The sequence below is a fragment of the Agelaius phoeniceus genome, chromosome 7 (genome assembly GCF_051311805.1).
Source record: "Agelaius phoeniceus isolate bAgePho1 chromosome 7, bAgePho1.hap1, whole genome shotgun sequence".
NCBI lineage: Eukaryota > Metazoa > Chordata > Aves > Passeriformes > Icteridae > Agelaius > Agelaius phoeniceus.
Window position 1 is genome coordinate 25,093,283 of NC_135271.1, and position 14,876 is coordinate 25,108,158.

The following is a 14,876-nucleotide window of genomic DNA, read 5'->3' on the forward strand; positions in this document are numbered from 1 at the left end:
TTCCACTCAGAACAACATCCTTTCTTGATGTGAAATAAATAAGCTGAAATCATATAAGGGTATGGGATTTAGTCAAGCAGATTTAGTGGGTTTGCTAAACAGAGATGTCAAAAGTAATTTGCTCTGGTAAAGGGCTTGTCTTCTTCTGCAAGAGTCCCACATGTTGATCTTGACAGAAGATTTGTTTGGTGCTTGAAACAATACGCATCCAAAACAATAACCCTGTTGTGCAAACTGACAAACTGTTCCTTGAAGAAGAGCATCTCTGATCAAAAAACCAATTTGTTTGAAGAAATATTATTTCATTACGATCTTGGCTAAAAGTTTGTGCAGTGCATAACCCTCATAGGCCTTGTTCTGATATATGAATAAAGTTGATTCCCAAAGAAACAGATGTGCTCTCTATGTTAAATTCTGATTTTACAAGAGATGGTGTTACTGTTTACAAGAAGACTGTTCACCCCACAAAATTATTTTTAAAAAAAGAAAATGTTTTCTATTTGTTTTCTTTTTTCCCCCCAAATATTCCTTCAGAGTGTTGATCAACTTGAAACTCTAAATTTTGTTGTTTTGATTTTTAGTTAGTTTTGAATGAACCACTCCATTGTAATGTGTGTTTGCTTTCTTTCACAGAGGCCTTCAATGATGTTGAGAGCTCCGTATACAGAACAGCCCTAAAACTACGCTCAGTACAAAGTCTTTGCCAGTGTTAGTAGCCAAAGAGAACCCTATGCTTTTACAGGGAGGAGAATCTGTATCAAATTTGCATTGCTGTCACCATGAGTTATTATGCTACTTTGCTCTCTCATTTTCCATCTTGGAGTTTCAGAATGGATTATGAACACTTAAGTTCTAGATAGTGCTTCATATACAAATTGATTTTTTTTTCTTTTTGAATGTCAATGGACATACATTAGTGAAATTCTAAAATTATGAGAGAATCAAAGTATTTTTACAATCTGCAGCAATACTATGTAGATACAACTGACAATTATTAATCTATCTGTATATTATTATGGTCATGAAAAGTCAAATTCTAATGTGTTTCTTAGGAGCTGATTTATTGGAAATAATCATGGCTTATTGAAAACGCATTGACTGGACTATAAGAATTAATGAGAACAAAATAGAACATGATAGACCAGAAAACTCCTGGTTAGTATTTATTCTCCCTGTCTTTGAAATTAGGGAGAATTCAGTGCAAGCAACAGTGTTGCACGAAAGAGTTGTGCAACAAAGCCCTGGTCACCTAGCTCACTTTGAAATTACTGGATGTAAATTCCATATTGAGCTAAACTTCATGGAAATCTTGAATTTTTTATTTGTGCTGAAAATGCACAACATTGGAAATGAGGTCTTCAGGGTAACATATAGAAGGTGACTAGTTTGTTGGCCTTGGACATATTTTTCATTTGGGGATGATTTTCTATGAATACATTTAGTCTGGTCTCAGTCCTGATGGGGTTTATCTACCTGATGCTCTGTGTCAATGTGGAAGTACCACAGGTACTGGTTTTCTTTTTATGTGGTTACTGTTTTAGGCTTCATTTTACAGACCTGTCTTAGCTAGGGATTTCTGATGAAAAATAGTCATGCTTCCATTCATGAAAAGGCAGGGGCCCTCATTAATTTCTTCCTTCATTTTCCCACAGTGGATTTGATTGACGTTTCTCTGATTCAGCACATCCTATCAAGTGAACAAAGCCAGAGGGAAGAGCGGATTTCTCTGAACATGCAGCAAATCTCTACAATGCTGATGAAGTTGTTCCAAAGGGCAAGGTTAGAAAAACCAGGCCAGGTAGATCCAAGAGGTGCTGAATTTACATTGGGCCTGCTGATTGCCATGTATGACAGGTGAGAAGAAGAGGAAGAAATGTAGATCCATTGTGCAGTACCGTAGAGTCAAAGAATGTGTTTTTTGACAGGACCCTAAAGATCATATAGCTCCCACCCAAAGTATTGCTAGACTATCTGTTTCTACCACTCTCACACCATTTCTGTGTGAAATCTTCCCGTTTTGATTGGTTTTGCTTTGTATAAAAACTAGGAGTAGTTCAGCAGTAGGAATATAAGACAGAAAACTGCGTCAGAAACACGGTGCTCAAATGCTCCCAAAACTATCTGGAAATCCAGACTTTTACCAGTCCATGCTGGCTTTTTCTCTGAACAGCTTTACAGAGTAGCTTTTCTTCTGACTTCCAAGATATTTTGGTACACTCCTAAAAATGAATCCATATTTGCCTCTGGAGAACAGTAGCCATGCACAGGTCAGGAATTTGCCAGTCACTTTTTGTTAATCGTTTTCCTCAAGCTTAAAAAGTTAATCTACCAATTATGAAACAAAATTGATGCCTCATAACTAAGCTGAGCAGCTCAGTGAATAGCAAAGTTTCTGAAAATAATAAGGAAACACCTCAGAGAGTGTATTTTTATGTATTGTTTGTAAAGAATGAGTTAGTTCACTAAAGGCAGGATTAGTTTGGGATTGTATCAGATTTAAAAGACAGATTAAGTTCATTGTACAAGTTATTTACCACAGGTGAAATTTTTCCCTTCTACATCACAGCAAAGTTTTTACTGAAAGTAAATGAGATATAAGTGGTCTGCAGGACTTTTTCTTGAATCATTATTCATTACTCATATGATCACTACTTCTTACAATCCCACTTTATCAATTTTTTTTGTAAAAAATCAGTTAAGGCTAAGAATAAATGCTGAAGTAAGAAACAAAACTAGAAACATCAAGAGTATTTTGCAATTTTTGTGTGCTGTAGGGATATTATTTAGAAGAATCTTCTTAACAGTACTATCTTAGTCTTTTAGTCTGTTTTCTTAGGACTGTCTTGGAGTATCCTTTTATTTTTGCTGCTATTTTTTTTTAAAGGAATTCCACAACTTTCTTGACATGCATATAAGACAGAAAAAGCTTCTTGTAATTTTCTAATCATGCTTTCTCTATAGAGTGCTTTTCTCCACTATTAGCACTGGAAGGTATTTAATAGGAGGAGCACATAGGAATTTTCCATGTTTTTGTGGTATTTACTTAATAAGCTCACATAAACATCTTAAGGGTGTTTGATTGTGTACTTCAGCTTTAGTCTTGGACTTTTTTCTTTGAAATTTCTGGAAAAACAACAATTTCCCATGCAGTTCATACTTTAGAGTCTGTATTGCACCTTTACACTGTGTGGGTTTATCTAAAGACTCTTGAAGACACTTATGTAATGATATTTTGAATCTTTGCAAAAGTAATATCTTGAATATAGATTTCCTGATTTGTGGTTTCTGATTAATGTCTGCATTGTCTACACAAAAAAATTAGTGTTTTTCATTAGGTGCCCATGTCAAAAAATTTGGTTCTAAATCAATCTACATTATTATTATCTAACGGTCAAGACTAAATGTCCTGCTCCTGCATAGATCCTTTTGATTAAATTGATTTTCAGTGAAATTAAATGTAATCAGCCCAAGAGAAGCTTAGTGCAGATCTGAGGCCACAGTGGAGCTGCTTGATGATATATGCAAAATTTAGATTGTATCCTTTATTCAGTACTGTATTTGGGAAGGCTTCCCACAATAAAAAGAGCAGATTTTTTTTTAGGACATACATTGTAAATGTAAAATTATATTTTACTTGTAATGTGAAGTCTCTGAAAGAGATGTTTTCTTTTTGTTTTATGATTGCATGTTATCTTGGAACAGTTAACTCTGCAGTTATTTTCAGTTACAAAGCTTCTAGACATAAAATATTACTGAAATGTTACTTTGGTTACATTTATACATATAAAAGGATACATATTTTGAAGTTTTCTTCCTACATAGTAGTATTCCATTCTTTAGATGTTTCAGTCTTTATATTCTCTGTGAATGAGAATAGTGTAACTTATTTCATTTTCCTAGATCTGGAACAGGGTATGTCAGAACTAGATCTGCTGCAGCTGCCCTAATTTCCCTTTCAGGAGATACTCTACTGGCTAAATACAGAGGTAGGAAATGTATGATTTTATACACTATCTGAAACACTGAATACTGAGGAAAACTTCCATTGTAATTTTTTTTTATTTTAAAATAAAAGCTCTGCCATGAAAAAAGTAAATTATATTGACTGCTTAGTTGTAGAGAAAGCATTATTCTGCATCAGCCTTTCCAATCACAATCTGTAGCCATCTTTGCAATAGAGAGCCTCAGAAGAGGTTGTAGTGACATTTAAGTAGAGCTTCTATTTGCCTAGCAGAAAATAACAGAAACCCCATGGTTTTAAATTAGCAAATCACAATTTAAATAGAGCACATCTTGTATAAACATATTTAAATATTTTTCCTAATGTTGTAAGAATGAGTTCATTGCTTTTTTCCTTGCTTTCCTTCTCTTTCCCTCACTGTAAGGAGAACTATGGTCACAGCAGTCACTGAGAGCCTGTTAGGTACAAAATATAGTGAAACTTTCTGGAAGGGTTTCTTTGTTAGACTGCAATTACCATAGCAGTTTGAAGATAGCTTGAAGACAGTTCAGGCTCTGCCAGGCTTCCAGGGTTTTTTTCCTTGTTTTCAGCTTTCTTCCAGTTTTATGCTGTCCCTGATGGGAAGGAGACCTTGATTACCCGAAGTGCCCTGAGAAGCCTTCTAACAGACTTAAATCAGGTAATGTCAGTGCAGTCTGTTACTCAACAGATTTTGTAGGAGTGTGCTGATCTAGCAGAAGAAAACCCCTCATGGTTGATACCTTTTATGTTTGATTACCTTATGGGACTGAAGTTAATAGGACACTGTGGACATAGGGAGCTATCTTGCAAAGTAGGTAAGAGAATCAAATTCTGTCCTTTTTTTCAAAATAACCACTTTCATTAGTGAATGCCTCTGTGCATTCCTGTTGCCTGAGCTTACAGATCCTGGAAACAGCTGGATACAACTGTTCCTAAAGCAACTCCAAACTTCAGATGTCTGTACTCACTAGAATAGCTTGCAGTTGCAGCAAGTTGCCTTAGCATACAGGTATTTCCAGCTGAAATGGTGCTGAAAATGGGATCTGAAAATGACCTCTGGGATTTAAACTCAGTGTCCTTCAGGAGTATAGTGTGGAAATATAGTATGTTTATCCATTACAGTAAGTGAGTTGGAAACAAATCATTCTGACACACCCTGAACTGTGAAACTGCATACTGATGGCATAAATATGAACGGGCTTTCCTCAGAATAGTGTGTAAAATGGCATTGCTATAGATACTTCACCATCTGTGTGCTGTCACCATCGCAGCAGAGCATGATGGGAACATCTGTTTTTTATTGAGGTGTTTCTGAGCCTTTCTTCTTGATGTAGATCCCAGCCATTGTGGGAGAAGGCTGCACTCTGTCTTGTGTGGAAATTGCGATTCATGACTGTTTCCATGGGGTGAGTGAAATTCTGATGTCCTGGGAAATTATTCTGAATGTTGCTGATTGATTAAAACTTCAAGTGTATCACCACATAACATCCCCAAGTATCTACTTTTAAGAAGCAGGGCTGATTATCAGTCTCACAGTATGGGAGGATTTGTATAGATAGAAAAGATGCTCAGTAAGATACTACTGAGGACTCTCGCATTTATTCCACAACCTTTAGAACCCAGTAACATTTTACATGAATGGAAAATTTATGCCAGCAAAATCCAATATCAGAGCTTTTATTAGAGATTGTAGATGCACCACCAGTTTTTTTCAAGTGAATGTATGAGCTTGAGACATGTATTTTTTCTAGGTTCTGAATGCAGCTATTGTGGAAGAAAAATTCCTGTCTTGGCTGAGATCAGAGCCTGCTGTTCTCCTGTGGCTCCCTACTTGTTACAGATTATCAGTCACGGAAATGGTTTCTCACCAAGCTAGGTGCAGAGTCTGCAAAGTTTTCCCCATTACAGGCATCAGGTGTGTCAGTGGTCTTTAGCATCCACACAATTAGTTCTTACCATTGTTTGCATACCTTACAGGCTGTAACTGATGTACTAAGTAACAAGCTTTGGATGTAATCTAATTTAACCAGGAAAAGAAGGATAGAGAGAACCACTGTAGTCTAATGCTCAAGCCTTCATCCTACTTCTCTTTAGCTCACTAGCACAAACATCAAAACTGGCCACAGGTAAACTGGCAGTCCAAAGGTAAAGTCAATTAAACCTGTGTATCTCATTTCTTAGTTACTTTTCCTGTAACCAATTGTATTAACTGGCTTGTTAAGTTTTCCATCTTAGCATCTTTGTCATCTAATTAATGTTATATAATGGCAGAGTGGTGTAAAAAGAACACTATCCATTACCATCTGACCAGAATGCTCAGAAAAGCATTTTACTATTACTATATTCTCGCTAATTGTAAGCTTGCAGGTTTAGTTTCTTGCAATTTTAGTTTTTTGTTTATGCATCCTATGTCATTATTACAGTTCCATGGAAGCAGCAAATAGAGCTAAGTTGGTATGTAAGAAGCATGTGAAGCTGTAACTGCATTATGAAAAATGGGAAATGGTGCTAGAATAACAGTTTCTTCCATGGACTGTATTTCAATGCAGCAAACAAATAAGATCAAAACCACTGGTCGGTTTGGAGAAAAGTCCCCAATCATTTGGGAAAAATAACTTGAATTCAGAAAATGCTGAGGAAAGTCATTATTCTAACAAAGATGTTTCTTTGAATTTCAGAGCCTAGGGATCTGGGTTTCCAGTAATCAAGCTTACTTACACCAAGTTCTTATTTGTGAGGAGGTAAAGAAATCCTTTTATTTTCCCTCACAGGTATCGCTGTTTAAAATGCCTCAATTTTGACCTTTGCCAAGCTTGCTTTTTCACTGGCCGTCTCTGCAAACCACATAAGAGATCACATCCTGTTGTGGAACACTGTGTGCAGGTAGACTCCTATTGTACTGATTCATTTCCCTGTTGAGGTTCTTCATGGAGGCAAATAGGCAGTGGATTCTTGAACTACAAGCATTTCAAAGTTATCTGTGTATTAGCCATAATGGCCATGACATATTAGCATTATTAGTTTGGGAACAGGGAGATAGGGAAAGGACAAAAGAAGGCTTCTAACTTTAGAATGAGTACTCTGTTCTGAAGTAACTGAATAGAGCTATGAATATCCAAGTGCAAGTCTTCATCTTAAGAAGTTTTATGGCAAATTTTCTGTTAGCAGATAATCCTTAAACCTATGAAAATTCCCCTCAATGTCCCAATGTTCCTTCATCTCAATCCCAATGCAGACTCATCCAGAAATTCATTAATCCTAAAGTTATACAAACTCCTGCATGAAATGTCTTTCTTTTCTATCTTTTCTGAATGTCTTCATTTCCACTTTACTGTAAACATTTCTGACTCATTTGTCTCTGTCAGTTAGGGATACAGCACAAAGAGGCAACACGTGCCCAACTAAGATCACATGCCTGGACTCTGTTACAGGGGCAACTTGTGCTATCATCACACTAGTGGCAAAGTACACCACTAGGAATTTGTATTTGGAAGACCAGCTTCTCCTTTGAGGAGGAGATTCCAGATCTTGCACACAGCAGCAGATGGGCTTTTTGTGGATCTGTATAACTGTATCCTTCTGTTCCAGTAAATGAGCTGAAAAGTATTTAGGAAAGTTTCCCTAGAAACCTGTACTTCCTGTTCTCCTTCCCAATCCTCTGCAGTTAATGTGAAAGATACCTGGGTAGCCAGTGTTTGCACTAAAACTAAAGACTGTTAGACTGCTCTTGTAATCACCCTTTGTCTGGGGTAGCATTAAACTCTTGCCACTTCATTGCTCTCTTTCTGAAAACAAAACCCTGTTGCTAACATTGTGAGAAATTATATCTGGATGCTCAATATCTGCATTAAAAATAACAGTTCAGTCCTTCAAATATTCTTTCTCATACTCCATCTGTGAGAAAGTAGGGAAATCAAAAGTTAACTAAACTCCTCATGAAGAGATTTCTAAGTAGAGACCTTAAAATTAGTGTGGATTGAGAGTGAATGGGAATGTGTGTTTGTAGAAGCACCAGAAGGAAGGACGAGAGATAAACCAAGGCAGGAGATGTTGCAGCCTGGATTGCAGCCACATTGTTGCTGCAGAATTGCAATTGAATCACTGAATTTAGATTTCCTTTATGAAGCCCTACTCTAACACAAACTCTGTAAATATTACTTTATAGGCCAAATATTACAATACCGGCCAAAATTGATACCAAAGTTTAAAAGATAAGCTACTCACTATGACAGATACCATTTTTGTATCTGTTGTATGGGACATAAAATAATCAGCAGTAAGTTGCCATCCCCATACCTTCCACTCTTAGCGGACGCCGTCTTGTCTGGGTAAGTTTTCACACTGTCTTTATCAGAGATTGAGCTGCTGAGTGGGGGTTTGAAATACCATCAGTTTTTCCTTACCGTGCTGACACCTTGTGGTAATGTTACTACCACGTTGAGAAGCACTAGGAGGCATGCAGTGTGTTTTCTTTGTTTTCCTGTTCAGCCTGTCAGGGCTCACCCCATGTTCTGCAGCAGTCACCTGGGGCAGAACTGGTTGGTGCCCTCCAATAATACAGCTACTGAGCTTAGTTGTTATACATGAGCCTGACACTCCTGTGATAAATGGATGTGTATTTTACTGTATTCTGTGTGAGGAGGATGTGAGCCATGGAAGACTATATCTACAAATGCTTTCTACAAGTATAAAAGTATTTCTTCCTTTGATACTAGTCAGCAGAATTATTGTTGTGACTGTGAGCTTAATCATTGTAAGTGTTTAGGCATTTCCAGGCTGCCTGACTTTGATCCAGTCAGTATTTTGCCTAAAAGAATTGGAGCTGCTCTTGCCTGTGGTCCTGCAAGCATTACCCACCTCAGCTCCCCTTCTAGGGCTCAGATAGCAGCCATGAGCCTCATCAGATGATGAACAGATGGACCTTTGCTTTGGAATATGTCTGTTTCTGGGCAGCATCTGTTTGAAAAGTCACTTTCTTCTTTATTATCCCTTGTTCCAATAGATGTCCGCAAAGGCAAATGCAAAGCACTTTCTGCGCACCATCAGGAACAACCTGTTCCAAGAGTGCTGCAGAAGAAAAGAGGCTCAGAGAAGGACAGCTCTGGAGTCAGTGGAGGAGAGGCCCTTCCCTGCTCCCAAAAAGACTTTGTGAGTTTTGGTGTCAGATGAATTTATAATCTCTGAATGTCAGGCTGTGGGATATTGCTTGATTATGTCCTTTGAGTAAGGGATCTTGTTATGACAGATACCATGTCATGATTTTTCTATTAAAAAGGGAAAGAATAACTGAGAAGTTGCTGCACATTGTTCTGTAGCTTAACCTAATGATCAGTTGTCTTATAAAATATAACAGGCTTGTATTGTGCTTCCCTCCTTCCTCATGTTGTATTTTTCACTCTGTTCCATTTCTTATACTCAGTCTAGGGCCAAGCATTGCAAATATTTACTACCTTTACAACTGCATGGGTTCTTAAGCACCTCCTCTGTGACAAATCCATTGGAAATTAACTGTGAATACTTCCCGCATGTGACCCACAGTGCATTTACTGGCAGGCATTCTACTCAAGTCCCTCTAAATTGCAGACCTGTGGAATCGCTCACAATAGCGCATAGATGATCTCACCATTCCTCTTCTTTCAGACCAGTTTTTTTGTGTGCTTTGGTTAATATTTAAAGTCATTACTGTATTTCCACTCATAACAGTGGTTAATAATGAGCATTGAAGGTTATGTTGAGATTTTTCCCAATAACTTCTCTTTCCTTGCTATGAGATTTTGATTGATACTTCAGTATAGAAACTGAAGGGAATTATTATAGAAACATACAAAGGGTGAGATTCCTTCCTATTTGTTTAAAGATCTAGCAACTGTCTTGCATCTTTTGTTCTCCCAGTGAGGCTACAGTGAGGCTGAAATAGGGAAAAAATGGTCAGTCCTCTCTAAAATAATTAATTTCATCTTTATGTGAAGGAGGAGAAAAATCTATTCATTAATCTGGATTGTGCTACTCTGGTAGGTTTTCTGTTAGAAAACAATTTTTTATATACTATAAGACCAATGGATGATAGTTACAGTGATCCTCAGGGAGAATATTATTTCAGTGTTTGTTTTTAGAACGTGGTGAAATGCAAAACATCTTTTGTTGCTAATACTTCCTCTCCTGTATTCAGCAACAAAACAATATTTAATCATTTTGAATGTAATTTAATCTTTCTGGAATCAATTGAGATTTCTCTTAAATTCTGTGGGGGTTTGCTTACCTACTGCTTGGGTAGCAATGAGACAAAGAAGAATTTGAGGCTTCTGGTTACAGGTGTCACTGTGGGGCTGATAAATATCTAGGCTTTTCCTAGCATATGATGGACTCAACAGCAGGATACTTTGTTATTTTTTTGTAGTTGAATTTCCTAATATATTTAACTCTTGGCTAAATGGAGCAAAAAACAAAGCAGCAAATTGCACTGAGAATAAATGGGTGGAAAGAACAACCTGTTGTTGAGATTCTGTTGGGAGAGTGGAATTTGTTTTCAGGAATTTCATTCTTTTAAACAAAATATGCCAGCGGGCATAGCTAAACTTTACTTCTTGCTTAGTCAATAGCACATCTGTCTGTCTATTTAGACTGCATTCATTTTCTGCATTTGGGTCTTCCTGGGTAGAAAAACAATGAGTCCTGATCCCTTCCTTACTCATTACTTCTCTGTTGGTATACAGTCCTCCTGTGGAATTCAGTGCTTCATCACTACCTGGTCCTGAAAAGATGTCTTTCACCATGGACAGTTGTGTCCCAGAGTCACCCAGGTTCATACTTGAAAACAGAACTGTAATGCAGAAGAGCGAGAATAACAAGATGACACCAGAGCAAGGCAAGACAATAGCTCAGGTGAGCAAAACACGAAGCAGTAATAGTGCTAAAGCTGTGAAGGAGAGCTAGCAAGTTAATTATCTAATTGCCTTCTAATTTCAGTGAAAATGTAATGGGCAGCTTCACCTTTCTGTTAATTCCTCACTTACAGTGAAAAATGTGGAATTGGAAAACTTAGTGAAATTTGAATTTGTTGTCTTCCAAAGATTAGTGACTAACTCCTTGACTTTCATGACCTTCAGAAGCACCTGTAAGAATATTTGCTTTGGGGTTTTTTGAGATGTCGTAGAGTAGCATGCTAAAGTCTAGACGAGTCTGGAGTCCTCTCGCTATTCTGACAGTAAGAAAGGCCATCATGTCTTCTGACTGCAAGCAAATGTCAAAGAAGAATGCCTGAATTCTTATCAGACTCAGGCCATTTTTGTTACCATGGAAATAGCAAGAGGACAGAATGGGCCCTCTTAGGATAAACTCAGAGCAGTGTCCACTCCAACTAAAATAGCTAAAGCACAAAAGGTCTCTATTAATCCATTCCCAGCTTTCCTCCAAAGAAACAATGTTAAAAGAGTGGGTAGGACAGTGTAGCTAAAAAAAAGTACATACCAATTTTTTGTTTCTATATTTTTGAGAGGTTGGTAGCTGTGCACTTACTCAGAATACAGGCAACACTGGGTTGTGTTCAAACTAGTTTGTGTCATCCACTCATCTTGTTCTTCCCAGGAGCCAAGGGGTGCAGTAACACAATACTAGCCTGTGTGTATCAGGTCACTCCTTTGGCTGCTAATCCTGTGCTGCCCTTTGGAAGACCTGTCTTTTAGAATTCTGCTGCCCAGCTCAAGGTACAGTGCCAGCCAGCAGATATCTACACGAGATGTTGTGGGCAGACGTTTCTTAAACATAGAATTTTGACGGTTGGCATTTGTCATTTTAGAAAACAGCAGGACAGGACTTGCATCCCTGTGCTGGGATTCTGTCAGATGATTTGCTCTCTTGTTTATTTTCTATCTGGGCTGAGAATTCTTTTTGAGCAGTCTTATACTGATTTCTGGGATCTTATAGTGCAGATGATTTCCACTTTGATTGAAAAGATGTGGACAGTAAGTCCAATGATCGCTTTTAATAGAATCTATGAGTGTGGAGGTCCTGGGTGATCCAGCTCTTAATTTCCTGGCAGCCCTGATTCCTGCCCAACTTATATCATGGCTCAAAAGTAACCTAGCTGGAAAGTGTTTGTCTCCCTGACTTCTGGGCTACTGTTCTCTGCATGGTCCAGAGAATGCTACTTCCATTTAAAGACCAGGAGTTTCTCTTTTCTCTTCTACATACAGTCTCTTTCAACATCTTCTTGTCTCAAAGCAGCTGTGGGACTTGAGAGAGATTGTTCCCAAATCAGAATATTTGATTTTGCAGAAATCAGGAATATGGATTTTGTTCTATTTTCAAACAAATTCTCATACACTTAAATTTGTCATAGAACAAAGAATTTGTTCTATAGAATAAATTTTCCAGCCATTTGAAATACTTTAATGCATCAGTTGATTACAATACAATAATTAAAAAGGTTAACTAGTAAATCTGTAGATCCGCCAGATCCAAAATTTGCCATGCACTCCTATAATAAAACTTGCATATAAAAATGAAATGCTATTGCTGATAAAGTTATGAACAGATACTTCCTTTCGTTTTTAGGCAATAGCCTCTTTTGAAGCAGATGTGTTAAAAATGCATGAATCCATTAAAAGCATTCACAGCGATAGCAGGTAGGTAAATGCTGTAGTAAATTCACTGAAGACTGGTGGGCATTGCTGCGCCAGCTGGAGGACTAGAAGATAGATGACTTTTCCATACTCTGGAGATTTTTAGGCTTAAAAAATCCTATCAAATGAGGATGAATAATGAAACCTCAGCAATTAAAATTTTAGATGAAGATCACTGGAAAAACAATGGCAAAACAAAACATTTTTTGTTTCATCAGTGTTTCTGCAATTGCTAGTTTACATTTCTAAAAGGAATTTTTAGACAAAAAGATTCATCCAGATAAAAATGTCAGAATAGCATACTTTTTCAAATTTTTCTCTGAATACGGCTTAATCAAAACAAATTTCATAATTTGCATGAAGCTTTTAAATCAAAGTAGAATTTATTTCTAAAAAATATGCTGTACAACAAATAGAGATTAATAGGATGAATACAATACTATAGGTATGGAAGTTCCCTCTGATAGTCAAATCTTTGACACTGTAAAATATTAATTCCTAAATTAAAAATCTCTTGGGAGACTTGTTTGCTTGGGTGGCATGGCAGGGGGGAAGTTGGTGTGTGAGCTATGATGCTTACCTTTGACTTGCATTTTTGCCTTCCCCCTGTTCATTTTTGTAGTTGTATATAAATGTGCTCTATATAACCATGCCTATGACCACTGAAAATGATGGAATTACAGTAAAGTGTAGAATTCAATCCTGAATTTATTCTCTTTATTTCCTTCAGTATGTTCAGTTCTCTCTGTTCCTGTTCTGTTTCATTCCAAGTACAATTCCTGCTCCAAGTTCACAAAAGAGCACTCCAAGATTAGAGCTAAACAATTTCAATTTCATTGTGGGTCTGTTCTCACTTGGGAAAATAAAGAGATATGGCAAAGATCTTCAGCTTTCCTTTAGATTAGGAATCGCTGAGAGGATATTTGGGATGCCTGCTCCTATAATGCTGCTCTGACCCAGAGCTTATCATAGGACTGGGTAAATGAATCACATTACTCATGGGAAACTCCTTATTCTTGTCTGTCTTCCAGCATTCACCTGTCTGTTTTCAGAACTAGACTCTGAGTTAGTCAAAGGATGACAGCATTTTACAGTGAGGACCCCTTAAATGTTGTTATAAGGGACCACTGTAGTATTAATTTTAATTTTAAATGGTCTGACTTGCTGTCCTATTCAGAAAAATCTTGCATAATTCAAGTGATGGGGCTGTTGTCTCTAAGCCAAAGCATTACCACAGAAAGTGGATCAGGTGAACTTCTGAATGTAACTAAACATGCCAGATAACTATTTCAGATCTGTGTTGGTTCATTACTGTAGTGTTAACAAACTTTACTGTCTGCACCTCAGCTGTGAGGAAAGCAAAACTATTTCTACCCTGACTTCTTAGAGAAATCACAACTAGAACAGAATTATGGGTGGTATTTCTGTCGTAGTGTGCTCTGAGTAGGTAATTTCTAAATCTCTGTTGTACATAGGAGGGTGGCACTTCTGATTGCAAAAATTAGAGTGTTTTTTCAAAATGGCCTGTGCTTGAAAGCTATTGGAATCATTGAAGAAACTGCAGAGAATACCACCAGCAAGAAGAAATTCTATCAAAGGGGCAGAACCTGCTTTTACTTCATTGTTGCCCATGCATGTAATGGGAATCTTTTGCAGGTCAGGGAGTTGCTATAAGTAGTTTGCTTCTATGCAGAGAAACTGCTATTGTTTCTCCTGTTGCAGCCACCTTTGTGGGAAAGGTAAAACCCCAAGATGCAATGTTCAGATGTGGCCACAGTTCTACTCAGCTCCCATATTTCCTCATTTGGAATACTCATGTTCTTGCTAATTCCATGGATACAGTCCAGCTTCTGAAATATTGGCCTCTAACACCAAAGCTGACAAAATTTTCCTGAACTAGTAAAGGGGATAAAGTTTGTGCTAAAGTGTTTGCTCATTTCCATGAATGTATATATTTGTGTATGTCTGGTCTAGCAAAAATCCCACCCTCCTGTATCTCTGGTAGGCATATGAAAAAGAAGTTCAACAAATGGAAGGACAAAATGCAATTTCTTCATAACTGCCAGGAAGAAAAAAGCTGCAAAATAGAGGCAAAACTGCAAAGCCTGATTGTAAGCCATGAAAACCTGCAAATGACGCTGCAGCACATGAAGGAAGAAGTAAAGGTATAGTGATATATATATCAAGAATTGTCACAGCTATGAGCCATTACTGAACACTAACAACTGCTTTTCCTGTAGACCAGCACTCTTAATACCATTTCATACACCTTC

At 37.5% G+C, this 14,876-nt stretch overlaps 1 protein-coding gene across 1 annotated transcript in view; it reads left to right on the forward strand.

Moving 5' to 3' along the window:
- Positions 1-14,876, forward strand: part of DYTN (dystrotelin) — a 77,313-nt gene that overhangs the window by 4,550 nt on the left and 57,887 nt on the right. The window contains exons 3-13 of the mRNA XM_054636791.2: positions 634-708; positions 1,653-1,854; positions 3,901-3,986; positions 4,552-4,640; positions 5,317-5,388; positions 5,734-5,897; positions 6,754-6,865; positions 8,985-9,130; positions 10,696-10,864; positions 12,536-12,606; positions 14,609-14,768. Coding sequence (XP_054492766.2) covers positions 634-708; positions 1,653-1,854; positions 3,901-3,986; positions 4,552-4,640; positions 5,317-5,388; positions 5,734-5,897; positions 6,754-6,865; positions 8,985-9,130; positions 10,696-10,864; positions 12,536-12,606; positions 14,609-14,768 — 1,346 coding nt within the window. The remainder of the gene's footprint in view (positions 1-633; positions 709-1,652; positions 1,855-3,900; positions 3,987-4,551; positions 4,641-5,316; positions 5,389-5,733; positions 5,898-6,753; positions 6,866-8,984; positions 9,131-10,695; positions 10,865-12,535; positions 12,607-14,608; positions 14,769-14,876) is intronic.